Here is a 21,373-nt window from a genome sequence, read left to right on the forward strand (position 1 = left end):
ATCAGAGCTTTCCTGCAATACATATTAGAATTAGGTTTTTACCTGACCTATATAGCCTAAAGACTCACCTTCTAGCATCAAATTCTGAATAAGGAGAGCCCACCTTTGACTCAGTCATTGGGGTTTTTTCCACAAGTACCAGATCTTATGATAACAGATATATCTATAACATCATATCACATGAACCTCAAGTAAAATTGTACAGTATAGCAGAAAGACTACTTCCATGAAGAAAATTAACTTAATCTATTGGTAACTGTCATGAGCAAGTCATTTAAACTCTGTGAACCTCATTTTCCTTTTCTATAAATGAAATGGTAGATTAGATTATCCCTAAGGTCCCTTCTAACTGCCAATTTCTAATAATGCCTTTTAATGAATAATATACATGAATCCCTTGAGTTATGTATTAATAAAAAATAACTACAAGAGGACAATATTCTAAATCAATTTATACATATCTCTATTAAATGCTAAATACTTCCATGGCCACATTGTTATATCTCTTTGGTGGCATTTATGTTTCTTCTCCTGTCCAATACTCCATTGACAATATGCTGGAGATACAAATACTTACCACATGCCTATCTACCATGTGGCCATTGGGTGTCTCATAACCAAAATTCTTTGGGAAGGAATATATCCCATGACTCATAGCCATATAGATTCATCAATCAATGAATAAACATTTATTAAGTATGTACTAACTGCCAGGCAAGTCACTGGGGATACAAAGAAGGAAACCTTCTCAATTTGCAAGGAGCTTACAAATGTTCAGAAAACTGGATCTTTGTTTCAGAGAGGTTAGGAATCATTAAAATTGCCACCAATTTCCTAAAGGCAATCCAGTCTCCTCTGTTCTTTCTGCTTCATTCTGGTCCTATCGCACTCTCCATTCATTATGGCCGTACAAAATATCTGCAGTAATGAACTGCCATGTAGTACAGTCTGGAAAATAGGCATTATCCAACTATTTGGTTTTTCCTGAGTAGATAATTAGGCTGAGAAATTATGATTGATTGTAGATTCCTTTAGAAGTTTCTGCAAAGTTCTGGATTTTGTGCTATGAACATAATGTCATCTACAAACAAGAGTATCTTGAAGACTTTATCATCTATCAAGGGTTCCTCTTCCTTTTGGATGCTACATGAGACCCCGCCTAAAATGCTAATCAGCACCTTCTAGAGGACCAGGAGCATGCATACCTTTTCCTCCAAGATTCATCATTGTATCTCTGTTTTGTATAAAAGTGGACTTTCTCTAAATATTAACATGCTAAAGATTGACTGTTGGCTAAGATCTATTGGATCCTGCAAAAGGAATAAATACTTAACTGTAACCAATAAGCTGATAAGCATTATGTCTGGTAGAGATATGACTAGGAAGTCCATTCAGATTAGATTTCTCAGTCAAGATGTAACAAATGGCAGCCACGAGAGTACTTTAGTATGAAGCCATATGAGATCATGGATAGGGATAAAGTGCTGACCATTTTTGGCAAATCAAATCAGATTTCTCCTCCTCTTCTTTGTTTGATCTGGGTGCCAGACGTGTGAAAATCAAAGGAGAGATTTTGGTATAAACTCATTCCACTTTTCCTTCAGTGACTAGACAATGGTTCAATGAATATTTAATACTTGCTCCCCCACCCTTTCCTTTTCAAGTCAGAGCACTTTACATGTGTGCCTCTGAAACTGGATGCACAACTAGGGCTGAGATAAGCAGTTTTCGTAGCACACAGGTATGCAAACACACTCACCAATCAATCAAATAAGCATTTGTAACATATTGTGACTTATCCATAATGGACACATTTGGTGTAACTGGTGGTATATTTTTCACATTAGCTGTTTCTTAGGATTAGGAAACCAGCATAAATCTTTTCTCATCCCTCCCAGAGTGTATTTAGTCTAGTGCCAAGCAGAGCTCAGATTAACATATGCTTACTCAGGATTAAAGATGATTTTTTTTCAACTGTACTGGTAACAGTGAAAGAGAATCAGAACAGTTCAATGGCTTTGTCCCTGCTGTTTTTGTTAGTGCCAACAACAGAATCTAAACCTCTATTCACCACCTCAAAAAAAAAAGTAGTTTGACTTTCTCACAGCCTTACATTATAGCCCTTCAAAGCAAAGTATCAAACAATTTTTGAAAGACTTTACATTGTTAACTTTTTCTCTTTACTTACTGCAGTGCTGCATATGGCTGCCCCATGGCAAAAAAGAGGAAAACGGAAGAGCCAGCCTTAGGTGTTCCAGTCAACAAAAGGAAATCTCTTTTAATGAAGCCTCGTCACTACAGCCCCAGTGTGGAATGCAAAGAGGAAAATGAGGACCAAAGTGAGACAGAGGAAGATGATTGTCTCTTGGAGATGAATGGCCATCCCATTGCAGGTAGCAAAGAAAAGGGGTATAGCTTCCATATATCCTCGGGCACTACTAGAGAGGTAGCTCAAAAACTGTAGAACAGATGTTTCATAATTTTTGTGTATGGCATTTATTCCAAAATCAGAGTTTCCAGAACAAAGGATCATGTTATTTCTCCTTCCCAAGAATGACAAAAAGATGGCTGGGTCTCTGTGCCCAAGAAATTGATGTGTCTTTCTTGATAGGAACTAACAGAAGAAAAGGCCAAAGCCATGTCTAAAAGGAATTTGCATTTGGTATTACACGGAAAGGAATGATATTTCCCTACTTTCACCTCAAAATATATTGGTACTTGGAATATTTAGCAAAAAAAAAAAAAAAAAAAAAAAAAAAAAAAAAAAAAAAAGGTCTGGATGGAACTTGGGTACATATAAAAGAGTATAGTTCTGGTTCTGGGAATCTTTTCATCAGTAGTCACATTATCATTTAATCACAGTCAAGAAAGTTCTGGATTCAGAGTCAAAGGATCTGATTTGAACCCTTGCTCTGGCAAACATAACACCATGTGACTATGGACAGGTTACCTGATCTTTCTATATGTTAGTTTTATCATCTGTCAAATAAGGGCATAAAATAAGAGGTTTGGAGCAATTTTTTGTGGCTATGAGATCAGATTACATTCTCAACCCTGGGTCTGATTCTCTCTTTTGCTCTGGTTATTATATTCAGCACTTTTTTTGTACTTTAGCAAATCTGAAAGTTTTTGCCATTAGTAAGTTATGTTCTTAAGGAAGTATGCTCATTTACTCCATCTGGATATTTATTATATCATTTACCATTTTGTGCATTATCATTAAACTAAGGAACATGGATAAGTGGAATTCAATGTTCCACTTTAATGACTGCAAGAAAAAATCAAAAACTTATCAGGAAAATCCAGAGTACAAGAACTATCAAATAAGGGGGAAAAACTAAATAAAAACCTACATTTTCATGAATCCATGATTTCATCAGATTTGTTACTCCCTCCACTGATATCAGACTACAAAGTTTCCTTTTTCCATCCTGCATAATTTCTATCTGTCTTTTCCCATTAATCCTCCATATAATATCCATCTAATGTGTGGGAAACCCCCTCTAATTATGTGGAAGGAATATGTGTAGAACTTTATCTGTTCATTTATAATTTTTTATTCTTGCCACACAAGTGACCCAACTCATCTGTTCATAGACATTTTGTGTGCCAAAGTCAATGTGGAGAATATACCATAGTCTATTGCTCATATTTCCTATAAACTACATGTGCTTTTGATTCTAAGATTGTATTATTTCAGGACTTACAGTGATGTACAAACACCAGAAGACTGTTGGTATTAAGGGTATTGGATTTTATGTTCATGGAGAATTTGGGATAATTGAGAGTACTTTGCAAGTTCCTAAGTGTGATCTAGTCAAGTCTTTTATTTTCTTAACCCAGCTTATTGCTTATCTGTGCTATCTCTCATTTTAAACTCAACACACTTGGACATATGCATATACACCATGTGTGAACTAATTTAATAGGCTGCCTGTTCAACTACATGTCTTAGGCTGGAAATAATCTGTCCTTCATATGCCTTTTTTCCCATTTCAGATGGGACAAATCTCTTTTGAAATGTTCCATTTTCCTGAGAATGTTTTGCAGTATTTAATGAATAGATCTATACCATATAAAATCTAATATCTGATAAAATTAGGAAGATGAAACAAAAAGGGGAAGGAGAAGTGAATAGGCATTTAATAAGTGCCTACTTTGTGCCAAGCATTTACACATATTATATTTGATCCCAGCAACAAGCCTGTGAAGTAGGTGCTATTAATTTCCCAATTTTATAGTTGAAGAAACTGAGGCAGAGATTAAGTGTCTTGCCCAGGATCACACAATTAGTATCTGGGGGTTGTTTGAACTCAAGTCCTCCTAACTCCAGACTTTGCATGCAAATATATTATTATGAAAAATACAAAACAATGTTTCTGAATTAGTATATTTTACGAAAGAAAACAATAATGCTAAATAAGTTGTTAGTCAAAAAAAAAAAAAACAACCTTATGTTTCACAAATAAAAAGCAATGAGCTTGTTATTGCCTAGGTTATAACTAGTCCTTTTATGGTATAAATCAGTTGTTCCCAAACTTTTTTGGCCTACCGCCCCCTTTCCAGAAAAAATATTACTCAGCCCCCTGGAAATTATTTTTTTTAATTTTAATAGCAATTAATAGGAAAGATAAATGCACCTGTGCCCATCACCGCTTTCCTGAATCACTGCAGCACCCACCAGGGGGCGGTAGCGCCCACTTTGGGAATCTGGTATAAATACTAATAATGACAATGATGATAATCATTAATAGGCACAATTATAACTAATGATAAAATAAACTAGAGAATATGACTTACAGGTTTTGGGGCTAGGATCAGATTTTTATACCTGATTATTTCCATCTGAAAATAGTTTAAAACCTTCTATTTAAATGCAAACACTATTAGTCCCTGGCTTCTACTTTGTTATCTTCAATGCATGTTATATGTTCTTCATATATGTGTTTCTTTTGTTAATATAGAAAGGTAGTCTCCATGGAACCTCTCCATGACATTTAATACAGTTCATATTTGAAGTCTCTCACAACTCAGTGCACCTATAAAGCTAGAGAATGATCCTTACCTGCTAACTCCAGTAAGTTGTAGTCAGTCTACTCATATTAATTTGAAGCATGAATTAAGAATTAATGGGCTTTTCATCAAACTAACAAAAATCTCATTTTTTCTCTAAACACAATTGGAAATTTTTTTTTAATCAGCATGCTTTTTCATGAGCACTCAATTCCCAAAACAGGTTCTGCCAAACATTCAGGTCTAGCCATTGATGGACATCACTGTGTTATATATACACCTGATGTGAGAATGAATTGAAGAAAGGAGAAACTTATTTGCCTTACATTCAATTTCATAGATGCTTAAATAGATTTGAGGCAGAGGGGTTTCTCTTGCCTTTTTTAATAAATAGCATTACAAGACTGGCAGTATGATTAAACTTGGACTTTAACAAGGCATTTGACAAAGTCTCTCATGTTAATCTCATTGACAATATTAAGAGATAAGGTTAGCTGACAATACACTTAGATGAATTCCAAACCTGTTGAATTAATGGATCCAAAGAGTAGTCATGAATGGATTGAAGGTATCATGGAAGGAGGTCTCTATTAGTAAACTATCCGTGATTCAACATTTCCAACATTTTTATCAGTGTCCTTATCAATGTCAAATTTTCTGATGATGTACAGTGAGAAAGTTAGCTCATAAACTGTACAATGTAGTAAAATCTTTGGGGCTATAATGATGAGACAAATCAATTTAGATTGGATGTGATAGAGATAGGTGGGAAATTCTATGTTTATGTCTCAAAAAACTAAGTTCATAGGTACAGGATGTAGCTACAAAAAATCTTTTATAAAAACAGTCTCGGACTTTAAACCCAGTGTAACTTAATAATGTGACAGCAGTAAAAAACATAATACAATCTTATCAACATCATGTTATTGTCTATATTATAACTAGTCTTTTTATAAGTAATAACAATGATGATAAACATTAATAGGCATAATAATTAGTGATTTTAAAAAAGATTGTAATAAGATGGACATCCCAAGCAGACCAAGAAAGGTAATACTGTTTCTATACTCTTCTTTAATCATATCATATCTATTTTGTATTGTACTGTATTCTGTTGGATTGGATTGGATTCTGGAGATCAAATTTTAGGAAGGCTGACGGAGAAGGTGACCAGTTAAATTGGATGAAAAAAGGACATGCCATAAAAAGATTGGTTGAAGGAGCAGCTTGCAATGTTTCTCCTGGAGAAAATAAATGAGGCATCTTTAAGAATTTGTGGGGTTCTCATATGAAAGAGAAATTAGATTTGTTTTTCTTAGCTCTTAGAGGCAGAACTAAAACAAAAAGGTTAAATTTAGCCTTACATTAAGACTTGATGTTAAGAAAAACTTTGTAAAGTTTGGACCCGTTCAGAAGTGGACTGGGTTGCCTACCTGGAGTGGTTACTACTTCACCGAACATCAATCAGTCAATAAGCATTTAGTAATTACCTACTGTCCTTGGCATTGTTCTAAGTCCTGAGGAAACAGATAAAGGTAAAAGATGGTCCCTTCCTTATAGAAACTCATAGTCTAATAGGAGGAGACAACATGCAAACTATATACAAACCGTCTATATACAGAATAAATAGAAAATAACCAACCAAGGGAAGGCACTAGAATTAAAAGGGATTGGGAAAGGCTTCCTGTAAAAGGCGGAACATTAGCTGGAATTTAAAGGATGTCAGGAAGATGAGGAGGGAGAGCATTCTAGGCATGGGGGAAAGGATACGGTAAAAAAGATTTTATGACTAGCCAGAGATATGCTAAACTAGACATTTAACCAAATAGTCTCTGAGATCCCTTCACTCTTCAATTCTATAATTCTCTGTAATGGATATGGCTTAAGTTCATTCAGGCAAATTAATTCACTAATTTCAATTATTGATATACTCTATGAAACTCTATAGAATTTCACTTAAAATACGTAAAATCAAAGGAAAAGCATGGAAGGTGAATAGCTAACTAACCAAGACTTCTTCCTTCCAACATTGTTTTCTCTATCTCCCCAAACCTCCCCCCAGTATTTTTCTCTGCACAGAGGAAAAATTAATCCCAGAAATTAGACTAAGCAAACTACTGTATTTCGTACTGGGCAGAATTGCTAAATGGCAAGCCATTTAGTATCCATCCCTTATGTAAAAGTATAAAAAATGAAAGTCATCCTTTTCATCTACCTGATAATACCCAACTTCCCACTGGAGTAAAAGTTTCCTCTCTAAACATGTTTGCCTAATTATGTCTCTTAACTGGATAATTCAATTGATTAGCACATGATGTTAATGAAGCCAAAGAAATTAGCTTGTCCTTCATGAAGTCTTAGCACTGTCCTTTGGCTCCATGATATACCATTATTTAGCCCCAGTCAGTCATCTTACATGGTATTGATTGCCTGAGAAGGTGGGTCAAAGAGGAGAATGATGTAGTAAGTATAATATTGAATTTAAAGTCTGAGAACCTGGTTTCAAATCTCAGATCAACCACTAGTTACCATTGTGACCTTAGTCAAGTCATTAAACCTGTGTATGTTTCAGTTTCTCGTCTTTTAAATGAGCCAAATGGACTCAGGGGCCTCCAAGGTCTCTCTGGCAGCCATGAGTCTGTGAATGGTAGAATGTGGACCCTAATCTGCTGGCTGAGCCCTATGAGGGGTACATGGATTCTGATAAGTCATTAAAGCTTGTTTTTTATTACTCTGAAATAATTCCCTAAAGTAGCATGGAAAGAAAGTAACTTTAGGGTCCTGGTTTCAAGTCTCACATCTGAGACATATTAATTCTGGAAACCTGGGTAATTCACCCTTCAGTGCCCCCCTGGCAACTTCCTAAGACTCCAAGCTGCAGAGCAGGCATCCATCTGTATTCTTTGAGGAAGTTCCCTACATCGATGAAATCATAAATCCAAACTAAAAAGAAGCATTTCCCTACCCTAGTGGCCTGGGAAGTTAATGAACATCTAAAAGCAAAATCTTTTCATGTGAAAGACGGAAGAGATTTTATCTAGTCCAACATCTTCATATTACTGATGAGGAAGAGATGTCTAAGTAATTAAGCAGCAGATTTGCCTCAGGTCACACAGCTTAGGAGTGGTTTAGTCAGGACTTGAATCCAGGCCTGCCAACTCCCAATAGATCATATATTTTACATTTATTTTCAGGAATGGGTCAAGATTTTCAGGGAATGAATGTTCCATCAAACAAAACAGTTTTTGATTATTCATATTTCTATTTGGAAAGATTTTAGCTTTTTTCCTTTCTCTCTCTCTTTCTTTCTCTTTCTTTCTTTCTTTCTTTCTTTTTTTTCCTGGTACTTCTCAGCAATGGATATAGAACTCTTGACATATTTGTAAAAATTGGCTTGCAAATTACCCTGCTTATTATAGATAATGGAGACCATCCAAGAAACTTGGTTCCTAGACATTTCAGAATAAAGGCTCTCCAATGAAGTCAATTACTGCTTCAAGTTCTACTCATTACTAATAAAGGGGATTTTTTTTGTTTACCTCACTAAAAGTACTTTGTCCACCATATCCAGCACTCTCTGATCCATTTCAATGAAGAATTACTTAGCGAATGCTAAGTGCAAGGCTCTGGGGATTAAAAAGGATAGGGATGGGGACTAAATCCAAATGAGACAGAGGGATGCAGGAGCTCTCTATAGCAATGCAAGTCAGCACCTTCTCTGAAACATATTTTACTTTGGAGTTAATCTTAATAGTACCATGATCTTCTGCAGCTATGTTCCTAAGGAGGAAAGGGTCTCCTTTTGTCAGTCGACATATATCCTCATTTATGAATGTCATCTTAGCATTTGCATGAGGTAGTAAAATTTAACTTGGAATCATTTTTTTAATCTTTTAAATATTTCTTGTCAATCACCTAGAAGGAAAAACTGTGTGTGTGCCCCATTAATATCCTGTAAAGTGTTCAACAAGAAACAAATACACTTATTGTAGCCTGTTGCTAATGATGTAGGATGTATTTCCAAAGAAAGCAGAAAAAAAAACATGGACTTGACAAAGCCAGAGCTGTTCCTTATACCATTGTGGAAGCTCATGGATCCAAGTTCATTGTTACCCATGAACAGGAGCTGTATTTCTAAAGCCAACTCAACTTTTTTCATTCCAATTACAGTGAAGTGAAAATCAGTAGGGAGTTTCTGGAAAGTTAGGTTGAGGTTTGTAGACTCCCCATTTAGAAACCAGAGCATATAATGCACGTAGGCACCTCTCACTGTATGAGTCCTATTTTCTGAAGAATAATTAATAAATATTTTCTTTTAACATATAACAAACAGTTGAACCAAACAATTATGTAAACTGGAAATGACCCAAAATGCTAACAGTTTGGCATCAGTAGAGTGAAATGCATTGTGGTGCACATGTGCATTTTTGTCGGCCTCCCTCCCCGGTAATCTGCACTTAATAGGAATATTTTAAACTATGTAGCTAAGCAACAGAGGTAATTGTTGCTTTCTAGAGCTTTTGTTAGGCACTCTAACATAGCCCAAATATGCATAATTAGGTATAATGTCTATAAATCATTATTGTACACATGTGGGTAGTTAAGTGGATTGAGAGAATAGTTCAATGAATTGAGCATATTCACTGAAAATGCTTTTTATTTGTTTTCTGTAGTTCATAATACTTTAAAATTATCATAACCCTTTACACTTTCTCTTAATAGCCAACGTGTTATTGAGAAAAACTTCATTTGCATTTTAGACTATGTTTAATTTATTATTTAAACCTGGAGTTCCTCTGATATGAATTTAGAAGAGGATAGGCCATCTTATCAAATATTATGTACTTGTTTATCTAGCCTCTTTTCTAGGAAGTAAAATGTTAAATTTTTCAGTTTATGTTGAATAGATCCCAACAAAAGACTGCACCCTATAATCAGCATTATTAAAGGGGCTAGTGTTGTGACTAAATTCTTCCCTTCATCCAAAAATGCTTTTAGTTACTATGGCAATATTTACTTGATCCTGGCAGTCCAGTGTTGATTTAGAGAGATAATTACCAGAAAGGAAGATGATGGAGATGTATTTTTGAGTGTCCTTGTCAGAGACAATGTTTATAAAAAATTAAATGAGACAAAAAAGGCATATTGTCTCCCAACATAGACGCCCTTTCTATATCCCTCAGTACCGGATGGCTCTTTCTTTCTTCCCCACAAAGATGTTTATTAACATAGAATGTACTTCACTTGGTGTCTTTATCAGCCCTTTAAGGGGGCATAATATTTCATGTCTCCTACCCCCCAACTCCGCTTTGAGAAGCACACAAATAGTTCTTTAATTTTTTTTTGTTCAAGTGAATGTCAGAATGAAAATTGCTAGGCTGTGTAGTACATTTTACAGCCCAATGCACCAGAAATCATGAGCTGCCCTACTGGTGGAGAGGAGAACTAGAACAGGCTCTATGGAATTATTCTGATGCAGAAACATATTGTGAGGCTCTTTCGAACTCTTGCCTTACCTGATAGGGGATGCACCTAGAAGCCCAAGATACTTCTTAGCCTCCTTACATCAGTGTACATTTGCCTCCATATTCTCCCACAACTATGACTATTAATATTATTACTAATAGGCACAAAATCACTTTGTTTTCAGGGCATTTATCTTTAGGATATCTTTAGCATGATTCATTTTCCCATTTGTCACAAATATAAATATATGGATTCTATATACCACTTGTGTTTAAAAAGTGCTTTGAATAAATTCTCACATGCAATCTTCACTACAGCTCTTTGATCACGATAAACATTCTTCAGATGAAGAAACTGAGGCTCAAAAAACTTTAAGTGGTTTGCCTAAGGTGATACACCCAGGAAATGTCTGGGTTGAGGTTTGAACCAAGATCTGCCTAATTCCAGACCCAGCACCTATCCAAATTGTCCAAAATATAGCATCACAAATGTATGGTTGAGTTGTGTTTTGTTTTAATAGGAAAGATACTAGGGGTCAAAATGCATAATTTCCTTGGGCTAGGGACCATATTCTTATGTTGACATATGATCTTAACAAATGGCTGTTAAATTTAACTGGATGTTAGAACTGAGCCAAGAGAAGTATCTCCACTACTTTAAAAAAAATGAACTCATCTTTCTCAAGAATTGGGGGTGGGAGGAGAATGGGTGATAAGGTAAAGGAGATTTGAAGGATGTGATGGAGAAATCTCCACCCAAGTGCTTCTGAGATAATCACAAATCTTTATTAGTATTCTGTGTCAAAGCAAGTTTTCTTGGTACTGTTTTCTTAAAATGTATTTTTATCATTGTTATTATTGGCTTTTCTTCCTCATAGAAGAAAATCTTGTGAAACCTACCGAAGGGATACTTCATTCGAGTGGAAAAGAAAGCTTCAACCGAAATAAAGACAGTTATACCAGCTACCAAGACCTAGTGGTCAAATCTTTAATGCACTTGGGAAAATTAGACCAAGATGCCTCCATACAAACACTAAATGAAAACCTAAATGATAGTGGCATTCAGTCACTAAAAACTGAAAGTGATGAAGTAGACGACTGTTTCATGATCCATTCAGCTGATTGCAAGGCCAAAATCAGTGATTCTAACCTACGGTACTGCTCATCTGATGACAATGAAAGCCACTCTGAAATTGCAGAAAATGGTTGGGATAGTGGTTCCAACTTCTCAGAAGAAACTCCTGAAAAACCCCATGTGGCTCAAACTTATATTGTAAGTAATAATCAGAAGGAGCCCTTGGAAGCTCCAGAAATTAAAACTGAAGTGGAAAATTTTGTCCCCTGTGAAAAGGTGTGTGAATCTGAAATGGAGATTAGAGAATCACAGACTTCTCCCATGGAATCCTTGGAGAGTAGAGCTCAAAATCCTCTCCCAGAAGGTGATGAAGATGACACTGAGTGCCTATCTATAACAACAGAAGAGTCAGTTGACCTGGATAAAACAAAAGGGCACTTGAGTTTGCTAGAGCAGGCCATCGCTCTGCAGGCAGAGCAAGGCCATGTGTTTCATAGCACCTACAAAGAACTGGACAGGTTTCTATTGGAACACCTAGCTGGTGAAAGGAGGCACACCAAAGTTATTGACATGGGTGGAAGACAAGCCTTTAACAGCAAACGTAAGACACATTTTCACATTTCTTATCTGAGTAAGAATTGTTTGATTTTACTTTTGAAAAATGACTGCAGGCTTTCCTTTGGTGGATTTAGATTATTGGTTCTAGATAATTTATTGATAGTTTAACCCAATTTTAAAATAAGCCTGTACTCCCAAATATATAAATTCCTTTTTCTTCTTCTCTGACCCTTCCTTGGGCCAAGCTACTTAAATATTATCGATGTTTATCAATATTTTTTGGAGAAAGGAAAATTTCTTTCCAGCTTTCCTAATTTTGTTAGTATTCTAATTACATTTATTTTCAGTATTATGTGTTGAGGTATATACCAAATTTGCAAATAAGTAAGCTTCTCTAAATTACTTAAAATAATATAGTACAGTATCATTAATATTCTGCCCTCAGATAACACTTTCTTTTCTCCCTTAACATGAATCTAAGTAACATGTGATTCCAAAGTTGAGTGGAATACCCATAAAAATGGATTTTGGCACTATTTTTTATCAGCTAAGTCCATTTGAGGACCATGATGAGGGGTTGGGGAGGGGGAGGAAGAGGAGTTCTTAATACTTACCTACCTTGTTGAGGAGTAAACTATTAATGTAACTGTAGATTTCTTAAGTTTATTTTCACTTCAGACCTCAAATTCTGTTGCTTCTGGGTCAACCTGGAGTGAAAAAAGTGATTATTTGCCTCAGTACTTTTCCCCTAAGAATATTTCTCACCCCTACAGAATTAACACCCCCTCCAGGTATTAGAGAAATCACTACTATGCTTCTGTAAATTTTTCTACCACCCTCCCCTACCCTGAGCCCCATATTCTGATCTAATAAAGATCTCCTAATGGTGAGAGGATGTGCATATGAGAATGAACTGAAGAGTAAAGCTGTGGACCTAAAGGGGTTACAGGAATGACAAGCTATTATAGTTTAGAATCATTTCACTCTTTTATATTTTCCAAGCTGTGAACCTTAAGAAGTGAGTTTGGCAGAATTGCAGGTGAGTGATATAATGGTCTTAAATAACAAAACAGGAAATTCATTCCTTTACACTTCCTAGCAAGTCAGAAGGTTGGAGGGGAAGAGGAAGGGGAGGAGATAATGAGCCTAGGCTAACCTCACCATATGGCCATTTCTGGAGCCAGTAACAGAAAATTCTATTTAGGAAATCCCAGCTAGTCCATTATTTTACCTTTGGTCTAGGGTGATATTTGCTCTAAGGCTGATGTCCAGCAAATTCAGTAAGAAACTCCTAACCCTAACCTAAGCCTCCCTGCTAGAAGTCGCCAAGGTTAAAAATCAGGTGTTCTCATTACTGAACGTCCCAGGAAATAGCATCAGAGGCTTTCTAGACACTTTTTCTTCTCTCTGAATTGTTTCGTTAAGTTAACAGCAATCTAGTTGTCAATTGGTGTACCTCCCAAATATAGCAATCATTTGCCTTGCCCAAATTGGGTATTCCTTACTTATTAGAGAGGGTTAAAACAAACATATATACTTTATACCAAGCCCCCCAAAAGATAGAAATAGTCTTAGAATAAGATTATTCATCTCATCACCTATCTTTTCTGAATACCAAAATAAATACATAAATACACTGATCAGAACTGGGCTCAGAATGCCCAAAATACTGGTTTTTGATGAGAGGAACACATTGTGCTTTAAAGTGTTTCATTCAAACCTCAGTCTCTAAATAAGGGCTTCATAATTGGTTATTAGTGAGCTACATGGAGTCTAGATCTAGACTTTTCTTTGACTTCCAGGGAACAAAGAATTTAGAGAGATGGAAGGATGTTTGGAAACAAAGAAATTGGTATGGTTTAGAAATGAATGTGTCCTCTGAAAGAGACCCAAGAAGCAAAGAGCTGACTTGAGTACACTTTTAAAGTTTGCAAAGCTCTTTACATATATTTTATTCGCTCCCATACTTATGACTCCTCCCAAATCAACTTCAATCATCTGTGAATTTGTACAGTGCTCCACATATAATTGATGACATTTAAATTAGCTAACATTTTACCCACAGTTCAATAACTAATAATAATAATAATAACAATAGCTAAATAATTATATATACCTGACCTTAATATCATTCAAAATTAAGAGAAGAATTATAGTATTTTAGTTTCTGTTGTATTAATTAACTTTCTGCTACTGGTTCCCCTTTATCTCTGGATCGTTCATCTCTAACTTACAACCTATCTTAAGATACTCATGCAATATAACTTGCGATACTCTTGGTTCTTCTCCTTTACTGAAGCCGTGCCCCCATGTAATTGTATTACACACAACCTACTGGGCTCCATCTGCTAAAGACCATTTCCAATCCAGCAATGGGCATGGCATTATATCACGCAGCCACGTTTGCTCATCGCAATACAGTGCCCCTAGAGACGTCTGTCGCATCTTGCGACATTGCCTTTCTATCTGTGCCACTCGTTTCAGAGGAGCATATGGGCCCTCCACATCTCTACTCGGCAGGACTCTCGCCCTTATTCTATCTCTGACAGCTTTCTGTGGCAGGATCATACATATTATTTATTTTCACTCTCAGCATCAAGTAGGCTCATTATTCCAGATACTGAATGTTCTGGGAATCCTGCAGCCTTCGTGGATTCTATGTCATGATCCTTTATTTTTTGGTTTATAAACTACATCAAAGCCTGGTTTCCCCATCAAAACACTCTTCATCCTAGGATACTGGCTTTCTTTAATTATTTGTCCTAACATTAACAATCCTTGGGTTGGAAAAAGCCATTTAGATAAACCATGCCCTCTTTTCAAAAAAACCTTTTTTTTTCTCGTTCTACCACAAACATAACAATTTCCTCTTATCTTTCTCCATATTCACTAATAACCCAATCCGCATTTGACCTTGGCCTTCATTTCTTTTATATATTTGCCTTAATCTCTTATTTAACCTTCTGTTTTGAGGTTGCCAGAAAAATTTAACCCCTCGGCTTATCCCCAACCATTCCTTGTCTAGGCTTGTGCTTCATTGCAGCCTGACAAAATGTGTTACAAGGTGTCTCTTTCCTGAGCTTGGCTACAGCTGTTATCTTCCCTCGCTCCCCAATGTTTTTGGCAGCACTCTGTCAAGTGCTCTGAATGCATCCTCCATTCTCTGCTCTTCCATTTTGTGTGAGTCTACTGTGAGCAAGGTTCCTTTCCAAAGCTTCTTCCCAAATCCCCAGTTTTCAGCTTCACTACTCAAAATAAAATGCATCCCTACTTCCCCTCATCACTACATAGTGACAGTAAATGGGAAAGCATCAGGGGTTTGGAGTCTTCGTGCTTTGTACTAGTGAAGGTTGTTTGGAAGTGGGAGACACAAAAAGAGGTTTGTGGCTGTTCCCTGTTTCAGTTCTTCTCATCAACCATTCCACAGAGAGAAGACTTGGCAAGGGTGGCAGGAAGAGTTAGTTATTCCCACCACTTACCCAAATCAAATCATCATACACTGTCCAATTACTTACCAGAAGATAATGTCAGAGTGGTCTTGGATATTGGGGGTGGTTGAGAGCTCTTTTTTGGTTTGTTTAACAACCTCCAGTTCCTTGCTAAAGAAGACAGATTTTTAGTTGGAATATACTCAATCCTCTACCTCATACCTTTCTTTTCTTATCTTCTGGCTTATGATTCATTTTCTAGGAAAAAGGCTCTTACTACATACAGTAGTTGACATAACAACTTAAAACGATCTCTATATTTTAACACACCATTGCCCTCTGTCAGCCTCTGCTTAGGAAATCAAGAACACTGAAAATGGTTTTTATCTTTACATAGGTCTGAGTTGAGGGTCTTATTCAAGGCAATGTGAAAAGAATGTTTCTGACTACAAAAGTAGATAAATTGAGAATGTTACATCTGCAAGGCCACTCTCCTGAATGGGAAGGGAAGGAAGAATAATCAGATGAAATAATCCATTTCATTTCTCTGCAGATTCACCTAGACCTGAAAAGAGAGAGACCAAATGTCCCATTCCAGGATGTGATGGCACAGGGCATGTGACGGGACTCTATCCACATCACCGCAGTCTCTCCGGCTGCCCTCATAAAGTCAGAGTGCCCCTAGAAAGTAAGTACTTGCTTTCATTGCAAAGTGGCTTCCTCTTCAGGATAGCACCTGAATATAATCAGCTTCATTTTCATAGTAGGAAGCAATCATATTTGAAACAATCAATATACAATTCCCTCTCAATCTGTAGCAAAAGAGCATTTATTTGGTTGTATGATCATCCAACCCTTGTGACCTGGCAGGGAAGCAAATGCTAACCTCGGACGAAGTCTACAATGCTGGTGCTTAACCTGAGCTGACGATAAAAACAAAAAGTCAGGGAACAACAGACATATGTTGCCCTGCTCAATAATCTTCCCCATACCATTACAGTGTAAGAGCCAGTATAAAATCATACATTTCGAGCTGGACCTATAGGTCAGACCTAGAAAGGTCAAGAGATTTGCTATGCTCACAGGGGTAGTAAGAAGCAGAGTAGAGATTTGAACCCAAGTATTCTGACCCGAATCCCGAATCCCACTGCACTAGCATACCTCCCAAAGCTTTGTGTTCTCTCATGTCTTCTTGTGGCATGATGGTATACAATTAGCTCAAAATTGAAGAGTAAAGAATCTGAATTTCATGACAGCTGCCAAATATCCTACTCAGTCTCTGTATAAGGAACAGAAAAAGCCCTTGTGGCTTACCTACTTCATATTCATAATATAGCTAGTTATGGGTTGAATTCTCCCCCATTGGAACATCTTTATGGTAACACCTGTTGAGCTACATAGGCTGCTCTGGTTGGAATGCCTCAGAATCATTAATGTTCTTGAAAGCAAGATTTCACAAATCACCACACATCTAATCAGCTCGGTACTGTCCTGCTGGATTAGCAGTTCCTCAAAATGATTATCTGATTGTTCACTCAGCCACGTTCTTCTGCCAGTAACCAAATAGCAGGAGAGAAAAACTGTACAAAGAATAAAAATAATATCACTTATGATATGAAGAGGACTGCATCCAGAATTTCAATCTGGGAAGAAAGAGAAAGAACACTGTTTGAACAAGTAAAATTTCAAATGTGGAAAGACAGACTTCTGAGCATCAATAATGGAATCAAATACATGGGGAAGGGGGGAACTCAAAAGATTCTTTAAGGTTTTCTGTTAATAGCACCAGCAGCAATGAAAATTGATCCAGAAATATTAGGATGTCAGGGAACTATAAATGTTTCCTTTTCAAATAATCGGGATTCCTTAAATGTTCATATTTTTCTTAGATGTTTCTTATTTTTCTGGAACTGGGAGAAGAATGAGGGCATATGTATATATGTGTTTGAATGTACTTTTAAAACTTAACTATGGAATAAACTTATGAGTGCATCCAGTTTTTAGGATAAATTGCCAATTTTTTTTAATGTTTTATGCTTAGTTCTTGCCATGCATGAAAATGTGCTCAAGTGTCCCACCCCTGGATGCACAGGAAGAGGCCATGTCAACAGTAACCGCAACACACATAGAAGGTAATCCCAATTAGTTGTTCTTCCTTTCAAATTAGCCAGACAAGGGGGAATTAGTGCTATTACACTAAATTCAAAGTTGTCAACTAACAAGATGATTTTACAGCACTGTGCTACCATCAACTTCAGTTTCTACTGAAGAACACCAATATGTTGCTTATTATCTGTATAAATCATGGAACTCATGATGTAAATCCCTTTCCTATAAATTGTTATATTGGCAACCACCTAAATCATCACAGAACAAAATGTGTTTGCTCTCTTTCTGAGATTGCTAGTGGAGATGTATATATACATCAGACGGCTGTATAAATACTGTATTTTATATATGTACTGAAGCCACACTCTTACATTATTTGCTTTGGAAAAATAATGGGTGGGTGAGCCTTGGACCTCATCCAAAAAGCACTAGGAGTACTGCCAAGAGGATCTCCTTATAAGGTGGTTTTTGCCTGTGAAGCAGATCCATGGCAGATGCCTATGACAGTATTAACTTGAAGCTCCAATTTGCATAGATAAATATATACATGTCTACCTTGATAGAATTATATATACATATATAAGGACTTTTCTGAAAATGCTAGTACTTCTCTCTCAATATAACACACCCTACAAGGCAGAGATGACCATGGTCCTGTATGCCACATTCATAACTCTTACAGTCACATCTGAGAGAACTTCACATTCTACACACTCCTCTTTCGGAGTGAGCCATAAATCCACGTCCCTGAAACTCTATTAGAGATCCCAAATAAAAATTCAGGGTAGTAAATATATTCCCTCTAGTGGTCTAACCAAATTACAATTTGATTAATTTGATTATTTTTATACCACAATCCAGACAGAATCAGTTGTGTTTAGTTAAGTTGTTCTACCCTTCCCCACCCCAATCCCCATTAAACAATCTTTTGATGCTAAAAACACAATGTTAGGTGTCAACTATTGCTTACCTCTGAGATGGGTGAACATAGTTGACAACATAGTTTGCAAATGCTTTGGGACCCTTTGGAATGAGAATGGTGCTATGTGAACTATTAATATAACTTAACCATTTATTGTCTGCCAAGTATTTGAGAGGCACATGTAAATGCAAGGAACCGTTATTATTTTAACTCAAACCCTGCCACTTCTTTTTAAAACAGTCTTTCTGGTTGTCCAATTGCTGCAGCTGAAAAATTGGCAATGTCCCAGGATAAAAATCAGCTTGACTCTCCCAAAACCGGGCAGTGTCCTGACCAGGTTCACAGGTATGAACCTCACATGATATTCCTGACACTCTATTTTGTGTAATTGATCTTTTACTTCAGGGTCTCTTTCATCTATCATATACCAGTCTTAAATGGTTTGCCCTCAACCATCAGTTAGTTATCAATAAGCATTTCTGTATGGTGAGGCCATTAGAAAGACTGGGCAGGTCAAATCACATTATGGATTATTTTATCTAGATCCTTCATAATGGTAGCTTAAAACTTAATTCATATATAACTCCAACATAATAAATTGACAAAAATGCAATAGAATATATGGCATTAGTCTGTATCTGTCATAGTTCTGCCACTAACTTTAAATGACTCCATGTTTGAAATTAATTCTAGCCTTCAGAAATCTTCCACATGGTACAGGAACTTAAGTATCTCAGCCACACCTCCTAAAAAAATTATGCAATCATGAACTTTTAATTTTATTTCAAATAATGCTCCATTCATATGAATAGACTATTTCATACCACTAATATGATAACCATTATAAAAATTGGTCTTACTGAACCCATTATCTTCTAATTAAAAAACTGTCATGTGGTCAGTTAGGTATTTTAAGATCCTCAGTTTTATGGAAACACAAACACTGATGGCCAAACACAATGACAAAAACTAACGTGGACAAAAATGAGATTCAGTCTGAAAGGAGATGAACCAGTTCCTATTGCTTTGAAGAATAAAACATGGAGTAAAAATCAAGAATAAGCACTTTTCAACTTATACTACTGCTTCTCATAATCAGTCAATAAGACTTTAAGTGCCTAATATGTTAGGTACTATGTTAAATGCTGGGGCATCATGCTATGCCTCATCCCCAATGATTTCCATAAGTGCTGAAACTTCCTACTCTCATCAGAGCCAAAGCAATGACCCAGTGCTTCAGTATTCCCACAACAAAGTCCTGTGTGTTAGAACCACCCAATCTGGGGGTTCTTGGTAAAATATCAAGCTATAAAAATTCACCCCAGAATATAGTTTTATCCAAAACGTATTTTTCCTTTCACTCTTTTGTCCTGAATATGTTTACTAAATAGGTCAAAATTATCATTATAATCATAAAATCACTTTCATTAAAATATATATCATCAATTAGTAAATGCTAGTGAAATATGAAACAAGGAAATGGGCAAGTATCCTAAATAAAATCTGATCTGATCAAATAATTTATTCACTTGAATAGCTCAATGATCTCTTGTCCCTTTTGTTAAATAAACAGTATATGTGCAGCTACTTTGTACATATATGTATATGTTTATATGTACATATTTATTTGTGTTTCTCTACAGGAAAAGAAATAAGCTTGTTACACAAAATTTCTGTGATTAATAGAATACCATTCAAAGTTCTTTGTAAGGTAATCAGACAGAAATGGTACTCAGAAGTTTTTAGATCTCAAGCAAATATATTCTGCTCCCAAATTTGAGGAAGAGTTTATATTTGACATTCTGATAGGTAATAATGCTTAAATAGAAAATAATAGAGAAAATTGCCATTTTCTCTTTTTCTATAGTCCAATTCCATAATGAGTATTGTTTTCTATGTGCCTTTACAATTCTCTCGCCCATCAGAATGAGTCAGACATCCTCCTCATTTGGATTGAGCGAATATGCTATCCCTGTTTGACTCTAAGCCTTTCTGCCAGTCCTAGGGTACAAAAAGTGAGCTCAACCTCAGGTACTTTGCACAGGGCTATAAGGGACTGTCCTAGACAAGAGTTATTAAATATGGTCTACAACATTCCTGAGTGTTGACCAAATCGGATTAAAGTGGACCGATTTCATTCTATTATTTCAAAGATTTACTGCTCTCCATCATTAAATTATCATTTCTCTTCTGCTGTGACTACTGATGCAGGGTCCCTTGACTTTGATACATATCCATAGCATAATAGAAAGAGAGATGGACTTGGAACCAGAAAAGAACTGGGTTTGAACCTAGCCTCTGACATTTGCTAACTTAACTTGGTGACCCCGAGCAAGTCACTTAGTTTCTACGAGACTCATTTTCCTCAGCTGTAAAACAGGATAGTAAATACCTCATAGGGTTGTTGTGAGGATCAAATGAGAAAATGTATGTAAAGTTCAATATAAATGTCAATATAAATAAAAGCTATTTTTATTCTATTCCCCCTTTTCCTTCTCCTTGCCTGTCCTAATATTGTCAGGTTTAGTGTATCTTTGTGCAAGATGGTTATTCATAAGAGAAAAGAGCATATAAATACAGAAATCATGTAAAGCTAAGACAAGAAATATAGAAAAATGAATAAACTACTCAATACAGATTGGATGGCGCTCAAGATAAATCCTAAATTCTTAGCCAAATAGAATCATATATTTAGAGATGGAAGGAACCATAGAAAATATCTAGTATGGCCCATACATTTTTTTTAAACCCTTGTACTTCGGTGTATTGTCTCATAGGTGGAAGATTGGTAAGGGTGGGCAAT

The 21,373-nt window shown here is 36.2% G+C and overlaps 1 protein-coding gene across 4 annotated transcripts in view; it reads left to right on the plus strand.

Moving 5' to 3' along the window:
• Positions 1–21,373, plus strand: part of ST18 (ST18 C2H2C-type zinc finger transcription factor) — a 353,171-nt gene that overhangs the window by 261,883 nt on the left and 69,915 nt on the right. The window contains exons 1-6 of one of the 4 annotated variants that reach the window (XM_044658019.1): positions 2,204–2,393; positions 11,357–11,733; positions 11,830–12,154; positions 16,093–16,227; positions 17,581–17,671; positions 18,811–18,915. In XM_044658019.1, the coding sequence (XP_044513954.1) occupies positions 2,213–2,393; positions 11,357–11,733; positions 11,830–12,154; positions 16,093–16,227; positions 17,581–17,671; positions 18,811–18,915 (1,214 nt within the window). In that variant the 5' untranslated portion in view covers positions 2,204–2,212. Of the gene's footprint in view, positions 1–2,193; positions 2,394–11,356; positions 12,155–16,092; positions 16,228–17,580; positions 17,672–18,810; positions 18,916–21,373 lie in introns of those variants that run through there. The other 3 variants (XM_044658018.1, XM_044658020.1, XM_044658021.1) reach the window with 3 other exon arrangements.

Source organism: Gracilinanus agilis, chromosome 1, assembly GCF_016433145.1.
Source record: "Gracilinanus agilis isolate LMUSP501 chromosome 1, AgileGrace, whole genome shotgun sequence".
NCBI classification, from domain to species: Eukaryota; Metazoa; Chordata; class Mammalia; order Didelphimorphia; family Didelphidae; genus Gracilinanus; species Gracilinanus agilis.